General features: G+C 46.6%; 1 protein-coding gene across 8 annotated transcripts in view; it reads right to left on the bottom strand.

Moving 5' to 3' along the window:
• Window positions 1-21727, bottom strand: part of TUT7 (terminal uridylyl transferase 7) — a 575072-nt gene that overhangs the window by 14544 nt on the left and 538801 nt on the right. For all 8 annotated transcript variants that reach the window (XM_029617137.1, XM_029617096.1, XM_029617130.1 and 5 more), the window contains one exon: window positions 13686-13762. In XM_029617137.1, the coding sequence (XP_029472997.1) occupies window positions 13686-13762 (77 nt within the window). The remainder of the gene's footprint in view (window positions 1-13685; window positions 13763-21727) is intronic.

The raw sequence follows: 21727 nt of genomic DNA, 5'->3' as shown, positions 1-21727 counted from the left end.
TAAGGCAGCCAAAGATCACAACAGGTTGGATGTAGAAGGAGTTGGGATTAAACTGGAAACAAGTTCTTTAAGACAGATTGTCCATAGGCTGAATCTTTTCGTCCTTCTTTGTCCAAACAGTAATGAGCTGCAAAGGTGTGAATAGAACTCCATGTTACTGCTTTACATATATCAAGAATTGGCACTGAACGATAGTGTGCTACTGAGGTTGACATTGCTCTTATTGAATGCGCCTTTACTCGCCCTTGGAGAGGAAGGCCTGCTTTTTCATAGCAAAACTGTATGCAATCTGCTAGCCAATTGGACAGAGTATGTTTACCCACTGCTTTACCCAGTTTGTTTGGATAAAAAGAAACAAAGAGTTGAGTGGATTTCCTGTGGACTGCAGTGCGGTCTAAGTAATATGCTAGCGCACACTTACAGTCCAAGATATGTAAGGCCCGTTCTCCTTGGTGAGAATGAGGCCTTGGAAAGAATGTGGGTAAAACTATGGATTGGTTCAAGTGGAATTCCGTAACTACCTTGGGGAGGAATTTTGGATTTGTCCGGAGAACCACTCTGTCATGTAGGAATTTTGTATAGGGTGAGTACGTGACAAGTGCTTGTAACTCACTAAGCCTTCTAGCTGATGTAATGGCTATAAGGAAGATGGTCTTCCATGTGAGAAATTTAGGATCACAGGAAGTCATGGGTTCAAAAGGAGAACGCATGAGTCTTGTTAAGACCAGATTAAGGTCCCATTCTGTGATTGGTGGCCGAATTGGAGGTTTAAGTTGAGTTAAACCTCTCATAAATCTACTGACAAGAGGTTGTATGAATATTGGTGCATCTCCCATTTTGTTATGGTAAGCTGAGATTGCACTTAGGTGTACTCTGACAGATGAAGTCTGGAGACCAGAGTCTGAAAGATGGCATAAATAGTCTAGTAGAGAAGTTGTGGGGCAGGAGAAAGGGTCAATGTTCTTTTGTGTGCACCACAAAGTAAACCTTTTCCATTTCAAAGAATAGTTCTTTCGTGTTGAAGGTTTACGTGAAGCTATAAGCACTTGAGAGACATTGGATGAAAGATGGAGGGGTTGTAAGATCAAGCTTTCAACATCTATGCTGTCAGGGACAGGGATTGAAGGTTGGGATGGCGCAACCGACCCTGATCTTGAGTTATGAGAGTGGGAGCTACACCCAGGCGAATTGGTTCTCTGATCGAAAGATCTAGAAGTATGGGAAACCATACTTGTCGAGGCCAGTACGGGGCTATGAGTATCATGGACCCTTTGTCCTGTTGTAACTTCACTAGAGTTTTGGTTATGAGCGGTATTGGAGGATACGCGTATAGAAGGCCTGAGTTCCAAGGGCGCGCAAAGGCGTCCTTGGTTGGCTGGTGTTTCTGTCTGTGCAGAGCACAGAACTTGTCCACTTTGTGATTCAGGTGTGATGCAAAGAGATCTATTGTTGGTTGCCCCCAAAGCTGAATTATCCTGGTCGCTACTAAGGGATCCAGGGACCACTCGTGTGGTTGGAACTGACGACTGAGGCGATTTGCAACTATGTTGTGGATGCCCGCTAGATAAGTGGCCCGGAAAAAGATAGAATGTGTCAGGGCCCAGTCCCAAATCTGTGCGGCTTCTTGACAAAGGAGATATGAGCCCGTACCCCCCTGTTTGTTCAGGTACCACATGGCGACTGTGTTGTCCGTTTGAATCAGAACAGTCTTGTGTGAAAGGCAGTCCTTGAACGCATGCAGCACATAACATATAGCTCGAAGTTCCAGGAAAATTGATTTAAAATGTTGCTTTGAGTTTTGTCCAAGTACCCTGGGTCTGGAGATTGTCTATGTGAGCTCCCCAACCCAAGGTAGACGAATCTGTAGTTAAAGTTATTTGTGTGACTGGTTGTTGGAAGGGTAGACCCTTGCGCAAGTTGTCCTTGTTTGCCCACCATAGTAGAGATAAAAGTAGCTGGTGGGTTACTTGAATTGGAGAGTACAGTGGTTGAATGGCTTGGATCCATTGTGACTTTAAAGTCCATTGGGTTATTCTCATGGCTAGTCTTGCCATAGGAGTGACATGAACTGTGGAGGCCATGAGGCATAGTAAAGTTAGAAACTGATGCGCTGTTGCTTGTTTCTTCGAGTGTAGCGAGTTTGCCAATAGGGAAAGTGTGTCTGCCCGATCCTCGGGTAGAAAAGCTTTTGAAAGTATGGTGTTCAATTCTGCTCCTATGAATTGAAGCAGGGGAGATGGAATTAGATGGGACTTTTGATAATCGATGAGAAAACCAATGGAGTGAAGTAGAGCAATTGTTCGACTGAGAGAAGCCAGAGCTCCTTGTTGAGATTGACTTCTGATGAGCCAGTCGTCTAGATAAGAGAAGACATGGACACTTTCCTTGTGTAATTGTGCTGCTATTACTGCCAGGCATTTTGTGAATACTCTGGGAGCTGAGGCAAGTCCGAATGGTAGTACTCTGTACTGGAAATGCTGATGACCCACCAGGAAATGCAGATACTTGCGATAAGGAGGGAATATTGGAATGTGAGCATAAGCATCTTGTAGATCCAGAGAACAAAGCCAATCTCCTATTTGAAGAAGTGGAAGCATGGTGCCTAGAGAAACCATCCTGAACTTTTCTTTCTTCAGAAATTTGAGATTTCTGAGGTCTAGGATGGGACGTAGGCCTCCGGTTTTCTTTGGAATGAGGAAATAAATGGAGTAGAATCCTCTGCCCTGCTGAGTCCGGGGCACCGGCTCTACAGCATTGGCTCTCAGAAGGGTGGATAATTCTGCTTGTAGATGAATTATGTGATTTTCGCTTAGTGGAAGAGGTTTTGGAGGAGAATCTCTTGGAATTGAGACAAAATTGAGTTGGTAACCTCGAGATATTATTGAGAGCACCCATTGCTCTGTTGTTATCTGTACCCAATGGTTGTAAAAGGAGGAAACTCGGCCCTCTACTGGTAGATCCGGTTGTGGGTTGTGGAGCTGGCTTTGGTCTCTGGTGGTGGCCTCAAAAGCCTGCAGCTGGTCCCGTCTGCGGTGGAGGTTGAGGCCTAGCAGCTCTAGGTTGTCTGGGCTGAGATCTTTGCTGTGGACGAGAAGATCTGCCCCTTGATGCTGGAGGGTAATAACACCTCTGCTTGTAGAAAGGCCTTCGAGATTCCTTCTTTGGAGGACGGTGAGATGATGAGGCAGCAGAATCTTGCGGAACTGATGACAGTTGGCGCGAGGTTTCCGTATGTTCTTTCAACTGGGCCACAGCATCCTGTACCTTTGACCCAAAGAGGTTGTCTCCTACGCATGGCAAATCAACCAGTTTTTCCTGGACCTCAGGCCTGAGGTTCGAAGCCTTCAACCATGCCCAGCGACATGCACTGATGCCTGAAGCTGCTACTCTGGAAGCAGTTTCAAAATTGTCGTAAGCGGCTCGGACTTCGTGTTTTCCAGCTTCAAGCCCTTTGTGTATTATGGCTTGAGCTGCTTCTTGGTACTGCTGAGGTAAGGAATTGGAAAGTTCTTGCACCTGTTTCCAAAGGTTCCTCTGATATTGCGTCATATATAGCTGATATGACGCAACCCTTGAATTGAGCATGGCTCCCTGGTACACTTTCCTGCCCAAGGAGTCCAGGAATCTGTGATCCTTCCCAGGAGGAGTGGAGGAATGAGGTCTTATTCTCTTAGATTTTTTCTGTGCAGACTCAACAACAACTGATTGATGTGGCAGTTGTGATGTTTGGTATCCAGGAACATTTTGGACTAAAAATAAGTGGTGTCTACTCTCTTGTTAATAGATGGTACTGAGCATGGATGCTCCCAGAGTCTATGCTGTAACTCCAACAGTACTTCATGGACAGGGATGGCCAGGACTTCTTTTGGAGGGTCCACAAACTGTAGAACTTCCAAAGTTTGCTGTCTTGTGTCCTCTTCAGATACCAAGGTAAATGGTATGGTGTCTGCCATATCCTTAACAAAATTAGTGAAGGATAAGTCTTCCAGTGGGGATTTCTTCCTTCCTTCTGGTGGAGAAGGGTCAGACATAAAACTCTCAGAAGAAGTATCTGTATGTTTGTCCTCCCAGGAATCGTATGGATCTTCTCTACAAGGAGAAGTGGGAGAAGACCTTGGTGGTCGAAAAAGTCCTGAAGGTCCTGGCTGTGGATCATCCAACGGTGTCTGTCCAAGGACTTCTTCATGTGGTTTGGCTGGAATCGGTTTCGGTGGTAGAGCACTGACGATTGCGTCGAATCTGTTCATGAGAAGTTGAAACAATGCTAATTCTGGTTGTCCTGGGGCCCCAGGCACTGCCGTCGGTATTGACGGGACTGGTTCCGTCATTGGACTGTGCATCGGCAATGGTAGAGGCATCGGCGTTGATGGCTGCTTCGGTGCCGGTGCAGGCAGTGGCTTCGGTATAGGTACCGGCATCGGTGCAGACACCGGCATCGGCGGGAGCGCTGGCATCGGTGCTGGCACCGGCATCAGTGAGGGCACTGGCATCGGTGCGGGCATCGATGTCGGTGAGGGCATCGGTGGTCGATGGTCCTGCAAAGCCTGGAGCACCGCTTGACGGATAAAATCTGTCAATTCCTTTGTGATAGCTGGTGCAGGCAGAGCAGCTACATGTGGTGGCGGTGGAGGTGTTGTTGGTCTTTCCACAGGGCCCTGTGGAAGTTCGATGATCGGCGTCGAAGGCCTCGGTATTTCTTGAAGGCGAGGCCGTTTTGCGGTCGACTTCTCTGAGGAGAGAAGCACCTCCGGGATCGATGGGTGACAATGCCGATGCTTCGGTAGATGTTCTGCCGCTGACCTCGTCGATGACACAGATGGGGGTCGGCGATGAATGATCCCCCGAGCCTTCCGGATGATGTTTTTTGAGGATTAGACGTTTTGAAACTCCTGGCCGGAGAGGATTGAGTGGACGTCGATGGGGAAGGCAAAAGTTGTAGATGGAATAAGTGTTCCATCTTTTCTTGTCGGGCCTTTCAACACTTCGCGGTCATTTCAGCACACTTTGGATAAGATGTTACATCGTGTGTTTGACCTAAACAAAGAACACATTCGAGGTGTGGATCTGTAATGGACATAGTCCGATTACAATTGGGACATTTTTAAAATCCCGTGGCCATATTTTCCTCGACAGCCGTTGATGAAAATAAGAAGAAAAATATTTTTACTCAAGAGAGTGAAAATAAGACAAAATTTACTCACCGGCCGGTGGTAACACGGGAGACCCCGATATGGGAGAGAAATAATTGTTTTTAAATCTGATTTTTAGTCAGACAGTATGTGAGAAAACTCACACAGGCTCCTGCTCCGCGATGCCAACAGCAGCGCGGAAAAACGAAGACTGAAGGGAGACCCCTGTGGCAGAGAATATCATGGCATGCTGGGCATGCTCAGTGGGCTCAGAGTGCCAGTCAAAAGTTTCTAGAAACTTTGACAAAGTTTTCCGCAATAGGGCTCCATCAATGACTTCACCCATATGTGAGGACTAGCATCCTGCTTGTCCTGGGATAACGAGTTTTATATACCGTCATTTGGTTTCGCCATCACAATGGTTAGCAAATGTTGCTTACCTGGAACAGATGTTCTCACAGGACAGCAGGATGTTAGTCCTCACATATGGGTGACATCACAGGATGGAGCCCAATCACGGAACACTTTTGTCAGAGTTTCCAGAACTTTGACTGGCTCCTACTGGGCATGCCCAGCATGGTACTAACCCTGCAGCCAGCAGGGGTCCCCCTTCAGTCTTGTTACTAAGCTACAGGCAGTGCCGAAAAATATAAGAAAACGAACCCAACACCGCGGGGTGGGCGGGCGGGTTTCGTGAGGACTAACATCCTGCTGTCCTGTGAGAACACCTGTTACAGGTAAGCAACATTTGCTTTCTCACAGGACAAGCAGGATGGTAGTCCTCACATATGGGTGAGTACCGAGCAGAGGATGTCTGAACAAGCACCAAATGTACCCAACGGCATGCAACAGGCACAACAACGGGGGTTGAATTTTGTAGAGGGCATCCTGAACCCCACCGGGCAGGCAGAAGGGTGTAGGTAGGTGAGTACCGAGCTGAGGATGTCCGGACATGCACCAAATGTATCCAGGGACGTGCCAGAGGCACAAAGCTGGGGTGAATTTGGGAGAGGGCATCCTGAACCCCACCGGGCAGACTGGCCGAAGATGGAATCTTGTCTTCCGGCTTTGACTAAGCAATAGTGGGCTGTAAAAGTATGGAGAGAACTCCAGGTGGCAGCCCTGCAAATGTCAGGAAGCGCCACCGATCATAGGTGTGCTACTGAAGTCGCCATGGCCCTTACAGACAGGCCGATACAGTAAGGAGCGGTAGGAAGAGCTGCGTTAGTGCCGGGCGCACCCACGGTTGCCGCAAGCACAGTCTGGCTCACCTACCGCTCGATACTGTATTTAAATTGCTTGCAAATGCAAGCCGTGTCCAAGAAGCGTCCGTGAAGCGTTAGGCCCGCGCAACCCATTTTACTGTATAGAGCGCTATACAGTATCCTGGGTGCGCTGGCCTAACGCTTCACGGACTCGCTGATATCTGTCATTTCAAATGTCATTTCAAATGACATTTGAAATGACAGATACCAGGAAGTGGACGGTTCTCCTACGCTCGAGATTGCCAGTCCTCTCTCCCCTCCTCCCGAAGCAAGGCGTGAAAAGCAGCCTTGCTTCGGGAGGAGGGGAGAGAGGACTGGCAGTGTAAAGCAATGACTTACTTTTTTTGCAGCCCTCTTCCGGAGACGGACATCGGCGGAGACGGATCGCGGCTCCCCTGCCTCCCGGCGAAGAAGGATGCCTGCACGGGCGAAAGCGGCCCCTGTGCGTGCAATTGGGCCGCTCAAGACGTGACGTCACATGTTGTGACGCCAAATGTCGTGACGTCACGCCTTGAGCGGCCCAATTGCACGCACAGGGGCCGCTTTCGCCCATGCAGGCATCCATCTTCGCCTCCGGGAGGCAGGGGAGCCGCGATCCGTCTGCGCCGATGTCCGTCTCTGGAGGAGGGCTGCGAAAAAAGTAAGTCGTTGCTTTACACTGCCAGTCTTCTCTCCCCTCCTCCCGAAGCAAGGCTGCTTTTCGCGCCTTGCTTCAGGAGGAGGGGAGAGAGGACTGACAATCCCGAGCGTAGGAGAACTGTCCACTTCGTTGCTACTTTTTTTTGGCTTTTTGGCTTTTTTAGATTTTTTCCGCTTTCGTTGCTTCGGGAGGAGGGGGGAGAGGACTGGGGCTGCCCCGGAGACCAGCACCCATTGAGGCGGCCAGGGCAGGAGACCAGGGGCTGGGGGTAAGTTTGCCGCCTACCCTTACCCCTGCCTCTAACGCAGGGGTAAGGGTAGGCGGTAAGTTAGCAGGTTAAACGCGCGGCAAAATGGCAGGGTAAAAAAGCGATAGTCGAGGCGCGCGTTACTGTATGGGAGGGAATAGCTAATTCGATCGTTTACATCTAATATACATGCTGCGGGCAGAAGGGGTTACCCGGTGATTTAAAGAGGCGGTAAGAATCGGTTAAAGGGGATTGTGTATCGCAGGAAGGGATTAACACGGCCGGAAAGTGAGTAGAAAGCGGGTTAGGAGCGGGGTAACCGCGGCCGCACTTTACTGTATTGATCTGAGAGTGTGCTTTAACACGGTCTTGAAGTGGAATGCCCGTTTGCTGATAGCAAAAGGATATGCAGTCCGCTAGCCAGGAGGAGAGAGTCTGCTTACCCATAGGCTGTCCCAATTTGTTAGAATGGAAAGAGACAAACAACTGAGTGCTCTTTCTGTGGGCAGCTGTACGGTCTAGGTAGAAAGCTAGAGCCCGTTTACAGTCAAGGGTATGCAGAGCCTGCTTTCCTGGATTGGAATGAGGCCTGGGAAAAAAGGTAGGTAGTATGATGGATTGATTGAGATGAAACTCCAAAACTACCTTAGGTAGGAATTTAGGGTGAGTGCGGAGTACTGCCCGGTCTTGCAGAAGTTTAGTGTAAGGCGGATAGGTAACTAGTGCCTGTAACTCACTAACTCTGCGAGCGGAAGTGATAGCCAAGAGGAAAATCACTTTCCATTTTAGATAGTGAAGATCGCAGGAATGAAGAGGCTCGAATGGTGGTTTCATGAGCCGACCCAAAACTAGGTTGAGGTCCCAAGAAGGGGCCGGAGGACGCAGTGGAGGCTTGAGGTGAAGCAAGCCTTTCAGAAATCGTGTGACAAGGGGTTGCACTGATATAGGGACATCCCCAACACCTTTATGGAAGGCAGTTACCGCACTGACATGCATTCTGATGGAGGAAGATTTTAGACCTGACTCTGACAAGTGCCAGAGATAGTCTAGAAACTTCGGGATTGGACAGGTAAAGGGATCAAGGGCCTGAGAAGAGCACCATGACGCGAACCTGTTCCATTTGTAAGAGTAAGATTTTCTTGTGGAAGGCTTCTGTGAAGCAATCAAGACACGGGAAACTGGATCAGAAAGGTTAAGAGGTTGAAGGATTAACCTTTCAACATCCATGCCGTCAGGGACAAGGCTTGAAGACTGGGGTGGCGAAGGCAACCGTTGTTTTGAGTGATTAGAAGCGGGTCTGTTCCCAAAGGAATGTGCCTGCGAATGGAGAGATCCTGAAGTATTGGAAACCACACCTGGTGGGGCCAGTGAGGAGCTATCAGGATCATAGTTCCCTTGTCCTGACGTAACTTCATGAGAGTCTTCGAGAGAAGTGGAAGTGGAGGAAATGTGTATAGGAGACCGGTTACCCATGATAGGGAGAACGCATCTTTTGGTGGATAATGTTGGCTGTGAGTGAGAGAGCAGAAATTGCCTACTTTGTGATTCTGGGGTGATGCAAAGGGGTCTAATTTGAGGATAACCCCATTTTTGGAAGATGGTGTTCGCTACGGAGGGGTTTCGAGACCACTCGTGCGGTTGGAAGGCGCGACTCAACTTGTCTACCAACACGTTGGCCACTCCCGGCAAGTAGGTGGCCCTGAGGTACATCGAGTGGGAGAGGGCCTCCGCCCAAATCTGTGCAGCTTCCTGACACAGAAGGTAGGAGCCTGTTCCTCCCTGCTTGATGTACCACATGGCCCCCTGGTTGTCCGTCTGGATCAGGATGACTTGACTGGATAGGCGATCCTGAAATACTCTGAGAGCGTTTCGGATTGCTCGCAGCTCCAGGAAATTTATCTGGTGTTTGGCTTCCTCTGGAGACCAAGAACCTTGTGTCTGCAGATTGGTCATGTGGGCTCCCCATTCGAAGTTGGAAGCGTCGGTGGTGAGTATTATTTGAGGGTCTGGCACCTGAAAGGGCAAGCCCTGTAGAAGATTGGTCTGATTTGTACACCAGGCGAGAGAGAGAGACGGAGTGAGTCGGTTACTTGGACAATGATCGACAGGGGCTGAAGGGATTGAGTCCATTGCGACCTTAGAGTCCACTGCATGACTCTCATGGCCAAGCGGGCCATTGGGGTGACCTGAACTGAGGAAGCCATGTGTCCCAGGAGGATGAGAAAACAATGTGTAGCAGTTGAATGTTGAGACCGCAGCTGACGCACCAGAGACACGAGAGTGAGAGCTCGTTGTCGAGGCAGGAAAGCCTTTGCCTGCAAGGTATCCAAGTCTGCCCCAATGAACGATAAGGTTTGAGATGGGACTAAGCAGGATTTGTCATATATGACGAGAAATCCGAGTGAAATTAGAGTGTTTAAGGTGAGATGAAGGGATGACAGAGCGGCTTGCTGAGTCGGAGCCCTGATTAATCAATCGTCCACATAGGGGTAGACCTGAACACCTTGAGTCCTGAGGAAGGCTGCAACCACGACGAGGCATTTTGTGAAGACACATGGTGCAGATGCGAGGCCGAATGGAAGCACTCGGTACTGATAGTGCTTGGGGCCTATGAGAAACCTCAGGTATTTGCGATGAGTGTATGTAATATGAGTGTATGCGTCCTGGAGGTCTGGAGAGCACAGCCAGTCTCTTCTTTGTAGAAGAGGAAGAAGTGAGCCCAAGATTACCATCTTGAACTTTTCTCTCTGGAGGTACTTGTTTAGGGTTCGTAGATCCAGAATTGGACGAACGCCTCCTGATCTTTTGGGGATTAGAAAGTACCGGGAATAGAACCCGAGACCTTGCTGAGGGGATGGTACTGGTTCTATTGCTCTGGACTGGAGAAGGAGGGAAACCTCCTGTTCCAGGAGCAATGAATGGTCGGATGTTTTCCACGTCCTTAGAAGTGGGGAATCCAGTGGGATAGAGAGAAAATTGAGATGATATCCTTGAGCAATTATCGCTAGGATCCACTGGTCTGAGGTGATTGAATGCCACCTGTTGTTGAAATGGCACAATCGACCTCCCACTGGTATGTGGGTTAATGGAAGCTGGCTGCTGCTCTCTATGCGAGAGTCAAAAGCCAGAAGCAGGGCCCGGCTGGGGGGCTGTTTGTGGCTTTTGTTTCCGGGTCTGACGAGACTGTGTTTTTAGAAATGGTCTCGTAGAATGGGATCTGGTTGGTGGCAGGTAGGACTTCTTTGGACGGAAGAAAGACTTTTTAGAGTCCTTCCGGAAGGGCTGCTTGGAAGAGTAATCCGAAGGTATCAGAGAGAGCTGTCTTAGGGTCTCGTGATGGTCCTTTAATTCAGCCACTGTCTTTTGAATCTGCTCTCCAAATAGATTGTCTCCGACACAAGGGAGCCGGACAATCTGTCCTGGACTTCAGGTCGAAGGTCTGAAGATTTGAGCCAGGCCCATTGTCTTGCTGAAATAGCAGCTGCAGATACCCTGATTGCAGTGTCAAAGATGTCATAAGATGTTCTGATCTCATGTTTTCCTGCCTCAAAACCCTTATTAAGTAGGGTTTGTAGCTGTTCTTGAAGTGGCTGAAGCATGGAGTCTGTCAGGTCTTGTATCTGCTTAAAGATGACCCTATTATATTGGGTCATGTAAAGTTGGTAAGCGGCTATTCGAGAGATGAGCATTGATCCTTGGAGGACTCGGCGACCAATGGCATCTAGAAACTTCTGCTCCTTTCCAGGGGGAAAAGAAGTGTGAGGTTTTGATCTTTTTGCTTTCTTCTCTGCAGATTCAACTACCACAGATTGGTGATCCAATTGAGGTTTTTGAAAACCTGGAGCTGACTGCACCAAATAGGTAGTTTCAGCTTTTCTGTGGACTGGTGCAATGGAGCCAGGATGTTCCCAGTTCTTCTGGAGGAGGTCCAGAAGAACTTGGTGGACAGGGATGGAGGTTATTTCCTTGGGAGCATCAAGGAATTGGTGCAACTCCATCATCTGATGTCTATCGTCCTGTTCAGTCTGTAATTGGAAGGGAACCAATTCAGACATTTCTTTCACAAAATTTATGAAAGAAAGGTCCTCTGGAGGAGAATGCTTTCTACTCTCTGTGGGTGAAGGTGGTGATGGCAAGTCATCGGTGTCTGTTGAGGAGTCATCAGTCCAGATATCATAAGGATCAGCACCTGTCCCTCTAGGAACTACAGGGGGATGGGGTGGCTGGATACCTGAAGGCCCCGGTGTAGGCTCCAAAGGAATAGAAGGAATTACTGGAGGCACAGATGAAGGCATCGAAGGTCTCGGTGCAGGCATCGAGGGAATTGATGGATGGCTCGATGGCGCCGATGGAAGTATTGGCACCGATGGAATCAGTGGCGATGGCTGTATCGGTCTCGATGGCTGAGGCAGAACTCCCGATGGAGGGATGCGGAACAGTGTTTCTCCTCCTGATGACAGAGCAAGTGGGGAGGGCACCGGAGCCATCGGTGACCCGGGGTCCATCGGTGGAAAAGCGGCGATAAGCGCTTCCATCCTGGATAGCAGCGGTGCCAACACTGCCGAAATTGGGTCGGTGGTTGGTTCCACTATCGGTACCGGTGTCGGGGGAACCTGGAATCGTTGCATCGCCTTGTCGATGGCCTCCTGAATCATCCGGTCCAGTTCTTCTCGGAGACCTGGAGCAAGCAGCCCCGGCTCCGGAACAGAAGAAGGAGGCAGAGGCATAGCTGGAGGGACTACCGTTAAAGGTGGAGCCGCGGCTCCCGATGCCCCATCAGGGGAGGGTTGCCTCGGTGACCCGGTCGCCGAAAAGGTCGGTGCCTTTTCTGGACGGGGTTTCTTCGACAGCGGCTCGGATGATGGCGAGGTCGATGATTTTTCTCCCTTGATGGTCCGAGTCTTTCGGTGTCGATGGCGATGTTTCTCCCTACGACCCCTCGGTCTTGAGGGGAAGTAGAGGGTGTCGAAGGCCGAGAAGTCATCGATGCTGGGCGGTCACCGGCCGGTGGACGATACTGGCTCGAAGTTGATGGTGCTGGTTCGGACAACGTTGATGCAATGGACGGAGTCGGGGTTTGAGCACAGAAGAGAAGTTCCATCTTCTCTATTCTGGCCTTGCGACCTTTTGGTGGTCAAGACCTCATGCTCTCGTCCAAGACACATTACACAGACTTTATGGGAGTCTGTAATAGACATGGTACAAGTACAGTCTGGGCACCGACGGAACCCCGACGCCATGGCCCTAGAAAAAATCAAGCCACGGTATGGTCGACGACCAGTGGGCCACGAGGGCCAAACTCGACGGTAATCGAAGAAAAACGGGTAGAAACTTACCGGAGTACCGCGGCTTGAAAAAAGTTAACAGGGGTACCCCTGTAGGGCAATTTAACTTTTAATAATTCCGTGAGGAAAATTCCTGTCAGGAATCTCTACAGAGCTCCTTAACCGCGAGGCTACTGCTGCGCGGAAAAAAGAAGACTGAAGGGGGACCCCTGCTGGTTGCAGGGTTAGTGCCATGCTGGGCATGCCCAGTAGGGGCCAGTCAAGGTTCTGGAAACTTTGACAAAAGTGTTCCGTGACTGGGCTCCATCCTGTGATGTCACCCATATGTGAAGACTACCATCCTGCTTGTCCTGTGAGAAACAAAGTTTCGATGTTTAACAGTGTGTTCAGAAATTCACGTGCTTGTTAACATAGTTATCGTAGTCGTTATAAACATAGTTCGGTTGTTAAACTGTACAGGTTAAATTACGTGCGTTGTATTGGTTCTGCATGTTTATATGGGCCGGTAGGGAGGGGAATTGTAACATAGAGTCATTGGGTGTTTTGGTAGGTTTTGGTGAACATCCAAGTTTTTAATCACTAAAATATAACTTTCGGGGTAGTTTTCCAAGTCTCAGTCTATTTTTTTTAAGTCCACTAGCAAACCACAATACAGTATGCAGTCCAGATGGAAGCTTGCCTTGGAGATAGCATTCCAGTCTTGCTGACTCAAGGCAAGGCTAAAATGTACTCAAGTATGTACAGTTGTAAAATATAGCATTATCCATTCAGAAAGGAGAAATAAAGTTTAAAATTAAGAACAGTTTTTCTCCTAATTCTGCATTTTTCATCCTGATGGCCACTATCTATCGGTACCTGTCTTTTAATCCCTTTGAAATGGCTTTCTAATAGTTTTGGCAGGGACTTGAAGCACTGCAGAAGAGAGCACAACTATGTGCTAAGTTCCTGATCATTAGAGATGATGTAAAAGGTTTTCATCTTTTATTGGCATATAGCGCTACATCTTTAATGATATACATCCTCAGGAAGCATTGGAAATGTATGAGTGGGCTTCGCTGAAATGCTTCCACAGAGGTACAGGAACTGATGTATGGTTTGGGCAGCTACTGCCAGATTTACCTGATTTACTCTCCCAGCATGTTTCAGTGTGTTGGAGGATGAGGGAGATCCACACAAGCTGTCAGATTTTGAAACACCTAAAATAAAAAAAACAAAACTAAATCTTTTGAAAATATATAGATTATTTAAAATTGAAATCAAGGAATGCATACAACAATCATTAAAATCTGCATTGGTAAAAGAAATGAAGAAAATGTTATAGAATGAAATAGATATTGGAAACAACTTGTCTTGATTTTTTTTTTTTTATATGTGATACCTTTTTATTGGACTAACTTAATACATGCCAGATTACCTTCTGAAAGCTATGCTCCAAAGGAATGTATTAAGTAAGGTCAATAACAAGGCATCACTTAGAATTTTTTTGTTGACCTCAGTAAGGATAATTTTCAAAGGGACTTTGAAAATAGCACTTTAGAAAACTGTGTACTTCATCTGCACATAAAAGTTTGCAAATGCATAGTATATACATGTATTTTTATGTGGATATGATAAAGGTGTTCCAGCTCACGGAGTCTGGGCAGGGTTGGGATTTACACACAAAGTAGAATTTTAAAACACAAGCGCATGCCAAAACCGGGAGATATGTGCACAAGTCAAGCTGGCGTGCACCAAGCAGATTTAAAAGTAGCCTCAGCATGCGTGTATCTCCCGCTGCGTGCACAAATAAAGAGTTTACAAAAAGTTGCAGGGCATTGCATTAGAATTCCTGGATTTTAACTTGAAATAAGCGCATAAATAATTACGTGGAAAGTCGCACACCTGGGTCCCCTGCTGCGTAACTTTACTTCTGATAAATAGAGAAAGCGGCAGGGTCGGGGTTAACAGGAGAGAAGGGAGGCTATTAAACTAGTTGGGGTTGGAAATCCTATTCCTTACCTGGGCGAACTGGGAACGAACTGGTAAAACTGGTAATGGCATCGGCACACGTCTTTTAAAATCCCCCACTTATGTGGTAGAAGCAGCATTTGTGCGCATAGATTCATTTCCACTTAAAATTGCGCAGTCAGGCTATTTTATAATATGTGCACATATACGCGTGTATGTTATAAAATGGCTGCATTTCTGGACATGGACCGATGAACATGCACCCGCACACCGGTTTGAAAGTTACCATCATACATTTTGATTTTAAAAAGTACGCATGTAAAGTCTCTTGGCAGAACCATGTACATCAAACAGGAAGTGTAACTGTGTGGGTGCAGTTTTTTTTTTTTTATATTGATAACAGAAAGCATATGCTCCGTCAAGTTGTCTTGATTATTTTGATTTGGGACGGGAGCAGACATCCACCCTATACACATGGCCAAGATTTACTTTCCCCACCTTCTATGTCCCCAAGCAGGGGAGTCCAAGAAAATCAGCTTATGAAGCTTCTGAAATCCAGCCGTCTACGGATCTTTAACCTACTCATCACTTCACACAAGTTCGGTATAATTGTGGATTTCTAGTGTTGTGCAACAGCTAACCGGGCAGCCATTAAAGTATAGAAACATAATCGCTGTTGAAAGGTATCTACGTCGTCTATAGGCACATTTAATAGCGCTGACTGGGGTGTCAGTGTAATTCGGGTCTGTAATGTTTGATTCAACCATTCATTGATCGACTGCCAAAAGGGCACTATGAATTTGCATTTCCACCATATATGAAAATAAGATCCATTCTGGCCGCATAGCCGCCAGCACTCTGGTGAGACAGAGGGGTATATTTTGTTCTACTTTTCAGGGCCTAAATGCCACTGGTATATCATCTTATAATTATGTTCCTGTAGCCTAGCAGATATCAAGCTTTTGCTGGCCCGCTGAAAGATAATACTTCTTAAAGTGTCGGGAATAGGTTCCCCCAGATCAGATTCCCATTGTATAAAGTGAGGTGAAGCAAGATTCCCAACAAAAGTGAGCATAGTATAAAGTTTGGAGACTACCTTATTTAAGGAATCCGCTCGAGAGCAGAAGTTTTCAAAGAGGGACCGAGACTCCCGAAGCTTCTGCGATTTAGTCAATGTTTGAATAAAATGTCTGAGCTGCGCATAAGGTAGATACGCGTTTTGTGGCAAGTCATATCTGTCTTCCAGTTGGGTCAAGGACAGGAATACGCCACCCTGAAACAATTGTCCAATAGTAACGATACCCGCAGATCGCCAAGTCTGAAAGGCAGATGATTGGTAACCAATTGCAAATTCTTTATTGTGAAAGAGAGCAGATTGATAGAAATAAGCTTGAGGTCCAACCACCCGGCACTTCCATTTTTCCCAGATTTTAAATGTGGTTTTTAAAGACCATGGTACACATTTAACATACTGCCAGGTGGAACTTGGTTGCCATGATAGCGCTTCAATGGGCATGGCGCCAATCATCAATTGGGCCGCAACAACCCATTGTTTAGGATTATTTACTCGAGCCAGATCAATAATGGCTTTCAGTTGGGCGGCTGCATAGTAGGCGCCGAGGTCAGGCACTCCCATTCCTTCCTGTCTCTTGTGCTGGTGTAATATGCGCCGTGCTACTCTAGGAGGTCTTCGACGCCAGATGAAATCAAATATTTTCTTTTGAGTCTTACGGAGATAAGCTGGCGGTAACAAAATGGGTATAACAGTAAATAGATAGAGAAGCCTAGGTAGAACATTCATTTTGATTATAGCATTACGCCCCAACCATGGGAACAAGTCCTTATACCACTTGTACAGATCTTTATCTATTTTTTTGGATAGGGGAAGGTAATTAAGTGCAAAGCGGTCGTGTAAATTAGCATTTAGATAAACCCCCAAATATTTTAAAGCCTTTTTAGCCCAGCGAAAAGAAAATCTGTTGTTTATAAGATGAACCTCTGAAGGAGGGAGATTGATGTTTAATAGCTCAGATTTTTCTAAGTTAACTTTAAATCCGGACACACTGCTAAATTTTGTGAACTCCAATTCCACTCCTGTTAGAGATTGGGTAGGATGGGTAAGCGTGAGCATGATGTCGTCTGCAAAGAGAGACAATTTAAAACTATGGTCCTGAAAGGGAACCCCAAATATGGTATCAGACATCCTTATCCTAGTGGTAAACGGTTCTGGTAACAAAGCAAATAATAGGGGTGAAAGGGGGCACCCCTGTCAAGTACCTCTTCCTATCACAAAACTCTCTCCATAACCACCATTCACCTTGACCATTGCCTGTGGTTTATTATATAATTGGGAAAGCCACTGTATAAAGTATGGCCCAAAATTCATTTTGGTCAGCGTGTGAAATAAGAAAGGCCAATGGACCATATTGAACACCTTCTCGGCGTCGATGGAGAGAAGCACAGTTGGAATATTTTCCCTTTTCACCCACCATATCATATCTAAAATTTTCCTCACATTGTCTCTGCCATTCGTTGGAGCACAAACCCCACCTGATCTGAGTGCACAAGATCAGGTAGAAATCTGTTTAATCGCAATGCCAGTATGCGAGCTAAGATTTTTAAATCTTGATTAATAAGGGAAATTGGTCGGTAAGAACTACAAAGAGAAGGGTCCCTACCCGGCTTGGGTAGAACAGTTATTCCGGCCGTATAGGATTGGGCAAGCAGGCATTCACCTGCTCTGACAGCATTGAAAAATTCCGTTAATAATGGAGTTAAGCATTCTGACAATTTCTTATAATATTCTCCCCTGCAAACCATCCAGTCCGGGGGATTTATTATTTTTTAGGGACTGAATTACCTTTATCACCTCCTCTTCTGATATGGGCTCATCTAACATCAATTGTTGTTCAGGGGTTAACTGAGGAATCTCCATAGTTTGTAAGTATGCAGTGATGTCTTGGGTATTGATTTGTGTGTTCATACTATACAAATTAGAGTAAAAATCTGTAAAACATTTTCTGATTTCTACAGGGTCCAACGTGAGTTGGTTGTTAGAGTTTTTTATTTTAGTGATTATACTCTGGGAAATTTGCTCTTTTAACTGCTTTGCTAATAATTTACCTGCTTTGTCGTTGCCTTCATAATATTTTTGTTTAGTTCTTTCCAGATTGTGAGCTATTTGAGCATCGTCCAAAGCATTAAGCTTTAATCGGGCGTCTGCAAGCTGTCGGTACACTTTGTCAGATTGGGATTGATAGTGAAGATTGGCTAATTGACTAATTTTAGTGAGCAATATAAGCTGCTTCCTCTCCCTTTCCTTTTTAACAGCAGTGGCACATGCTATACAGTGGCCACAGATTACCGCTTTAGAGCATTCCCACGTACAACTAGTTGTAGTGGCCGGATTACGGTTAAGTTGGTAATATTCAGACAGGGATTGTGTAAGTTTCTGTGCGAAAGTGGTGTTCCGCAGCAGGGAGACATTAAGTCTCCAGAATATCTGACCCCCTTGTCCAGTTCTAGTCAAAATCTCTATCCAGACTATTCCATGGTCCGACCACGTTATTGGTTCGATCTCACTCCGCTTTACCTTTAGAAGCATACAAGAGTCCACTAAAAAAAAAATCAATACGAGAATAAGAGTTGTGAGGTTTAGAGTAAAAGGAGTAAGAAGATCTAGATGTGGGACTGTGGTGTTGCCATGCATCGGTTAAGTACCATTTTTTCATAGTGGAGTTCAGCACTTTTCTAGCTTTTTGCCCTGTTGAATATTGGTGTGGAGACCTCACATGAGAGTTATCCTTTGCTGCATTAAGGGTGATATTAAAGTCCTCACCCCAGATAATATAGCCTTCACCATGGTCCTCTAGGAGATGTTGAATTTGACTAGAAATGGAGCCTGGTCATGGGTAGGTGCATAAATAGACATGAGGGAATATATGACACTGCCCATTTTAATTTTGAGAAAGACAAATCTGCCTTGATCATCAATAATTTTCTCTATCATATCAAATAGGATGGAAGAAGAAATTAGAATACCTGTCCCAGCGTATCTGCAATCCTTCCCCGCTGCTGCTAGATATGTATGAGGATACCCCCGAAAATTCAATAAGCGTTCATGTCTTTTACGGACATGCGTCTCCTGTAGGAAAGCTATGGTTATATGCAGTCGAGACAGATCTTTCTGTAGCAGATAACGCTTTCTGTATGTATTTAAACCTTTAACATTTAGTGAAGCTATTTTTATGGACATGGTGCTATGGTATATCAAGTTTAGAGAAATAAGATATACCTCTAATCATGGACTGATAAGACTTAAATCATCGAGTCCTGACAGCACACATCATCATGGGATGAATATGCTTCCTTATCACTAGTTGAAGTTGGGCACTCCTCCCCTTATTCCCTTGATGATCCATAGTGCTCCTACCTCGGATCCCTGTCTAGGGAACTCACCAGAGAATTCAAGAAGATCTCCCACCCTCCCTTCCCCTCAAAACCGTTATAAAGCACAGAATAACTCTGAATATTAACACTCGAAACAGACAGTGTATATATTAAAATAACAAGATAAACATTTTCAATATGAACCCTTCACGTGGCTGATATTTCAAACCTGTAGAATCACAGTTCAAAATTGGAATGTTCTCCGAGCCTAAGATGCCGGTCCGTGTGCCATATTCATCACAAGCAGCACATGCTCAGCCCTGATCTGACAGATTTTCATGAGTATTCCCAGCTCTGAGATTTGGACGTCTCCTGCTTCATTCTACCTTCTGCCATTTAGGCGGCATGGCTGGCCGTGGTCTGGATGCTTTTTCAGACGGCTCCGTGAGCTTGATCGTAAGGCCTGCTTCCTGAAATGCAGCCACGGCGTCTGCCATCTTCTTCATTCTGTATGTTTTGCCTCCATGTTGAAATGATAAGGCAAATGGGAAGTTCCAGCGGTACCTGATATCAGCCTGACGCAAAGATTCCGTAGCTGGTCTCAGGTCGTATCTTTTTTTGAGAGTGCTTGCCGCTAAATCTTGGTATACCACTACTTCGTTATCATTCCAAGCCCATTGCCGTTTCTTGTGAGCGATTGCCAGAATTTGCTCTTTCTGTATGAAACTGTTGAAATTGATGACGATGTCTCTGGCTCTATTGTCCCTTCGAGCCCTCAGTGCCCGATGCGCGCTCTCTATTGTGAGGGGGCCAATATCCAGGGCTACAGATCCTTCCGTCCCGGGCTCCGTTTGCGAGAGCAGGTAAAGGCAAAAAGCCTGTGTTACAGCCATAGTGTTGGTGTGGGCTGGAGTCTCTGGGATCCCTCGCAGGCAGATGTTGTATTGCCGAGACCTGTTCTCTAGGTCTTCAAGTTTGTCCGCTATCAACAGCAGTTCCGTTTGTGTTTCTGTGTTGGTGAGGGACAATTCTTTTATTGCATTGTCCTGGTCATTGAGGCGCATACCAAGTTCGTCGACCCTATGGCCCAAAGCCAGGAAATCATCTCGGAGTTCGGAAAACGACGCTAATAATTCTTCTTTATTAGCTTTAATTTTGGAACGGAATTCAATAAACCATTCTCTCATGGTCGCCTTTGTTGGTAAGTCAGCTAAAGTCGTCTTAGCCTCTGAGATCGCCTGTGGGGAGAGGATCGGGGGCTCAGCTTCCATGTCGTTCTCCTCTCCCTCCGTGCAATCCGCAGGGTCAGGGCCTGCTTTTTTCAATTCCGATGTTATTCGCGTAAAGGAGAATTTTTGCAAATCGCTTCTCTTCCTAGTAGTCATCGGCGCGGTAAACTGAATATCTCAGGCAAATTTTTTCTCTATTTTAGACACTAAGTGTCTGCTCTTTCGAGTGTTTTATGCAGGGGGAAGTGGGAGCCAAAGATTCAAGCGGCCATCCTGTGATGGGAAAGAGGCTGGGGAAAGCATGAGTTTTCCCTTGTGCATCCAAACCATTGATAGTAATGGGCTTGAGAGATTCCTTTGTGACTTCTATATACCAGATACAAGGGTCAACAATAGACAAGTCCTGGGACTGACCAACAAAAGAGGAGGATTATCTGGCAATCCCAGACCCCAGAGGAAGGCCCCACCACCCTAGTGTTGAGCTGCCCAGATTACTTTGGCAACACAACAGGGGGTGATTACACAAGCCGCTGGGGGGGGGCAGAGGAGTGAGTTCTCAGGACCTGGACAAGAACAATAAACAATAGCACTGGAAAAATTCTGCTATACAAAAAATATCAAATAGTGAAGAGAGATAGAACTGGAGGCTGAATCTGAATCTAATTGAGCAGTGCCTTAACCCCAGGACAGAAATAACGGAGTGCTTATGATGAGACCTAAATCAGCTTGTTAAACCCTCAGTCATCACCCTAGATAAGATATGAAAGGCCATAGCTAGACCGGGGAAGACTCTCTCAGGGAAGATATTCCATCTATCAGGGCAATTACAAGAATTTAAATAAAAAAAGGGAAGGCTATGAGACAGATTAAAGATCATGGGCCAGGATTGGCAACATAGAACCAAAGGTTTCCAAGATGGAAGATCTTGCAGGTGCAATTGGAGAATATGTTTTGGAGGCAAACTCTCTGATTTATTATCTCTCCTAAGACACCTATCCTGTTTGCTATTGATATATATATATATTTTTTGCCAATACATGTCAAATTCTGTGTATTCCTCGAGAATGTTTCCTATATATATAAAGAAGGTAAGACATCTAGAGGAATACACCGAATTTTACAATTATCCACCTCCTATACACAGGGCCGGTGCAAGAGGATTGGACGCCCTAGGCACCTTCAGCCTTGAGCCACTTCCCTCCCCCCCCCCTGGTCACCCCCAGCCCCGCTCCTGGTTGCAGCCCCGACTCTAGGGGCAAGGACCACATGCTGCCACTCCCTTACTCCCTCTCTCCCCCACCCTCCCAAACCCCCGCAAAAGTCAAGGTATCTGATAAGCTGTAAAGAAAGAAACTTCGAGCGGACGGAACAGACAGTGCACGGGAGGGCGTCTGGACTGATCTGTCCTACTACAGGAATGAAAATTAGCAGGTAAGAACCAATTTTCCTTTCCCTGTACGTACCCGGATCAGTCCAGACCGTGGGATGTACCAAAGCTTCCCTAAACAGGGTGGGACCGAGACAGTCCCACTCGAATCACCTGCCGTCTGAAGGAGATAAAAACTGGAGCCTGCACATCGAGGCGGTAATGACGAG

The sequence above is a fragment of the Rhinatrema bivittatum genome, chromosome 1 (genome assembly GCF_901001135.1).
Source record: "Rhinatrema bivittatum chromosome 1, aRhiBiv1.1, whole genome shotgun sequence".
In the NCBI taxonomy this organism is placed as follows: domain Eukaryota; kingdom Metazoa; phylum Chordata; class Amphibia; order Gymnophiona; family Rhinatrematidae; genus Rhinatrema; species Rhinatrema bivittatum.
The sequence above is the reverse complement of the archived record's forward strand: the minus strand, read 5'-3'. Positions and strand labels throughout refer to the sequence as shown.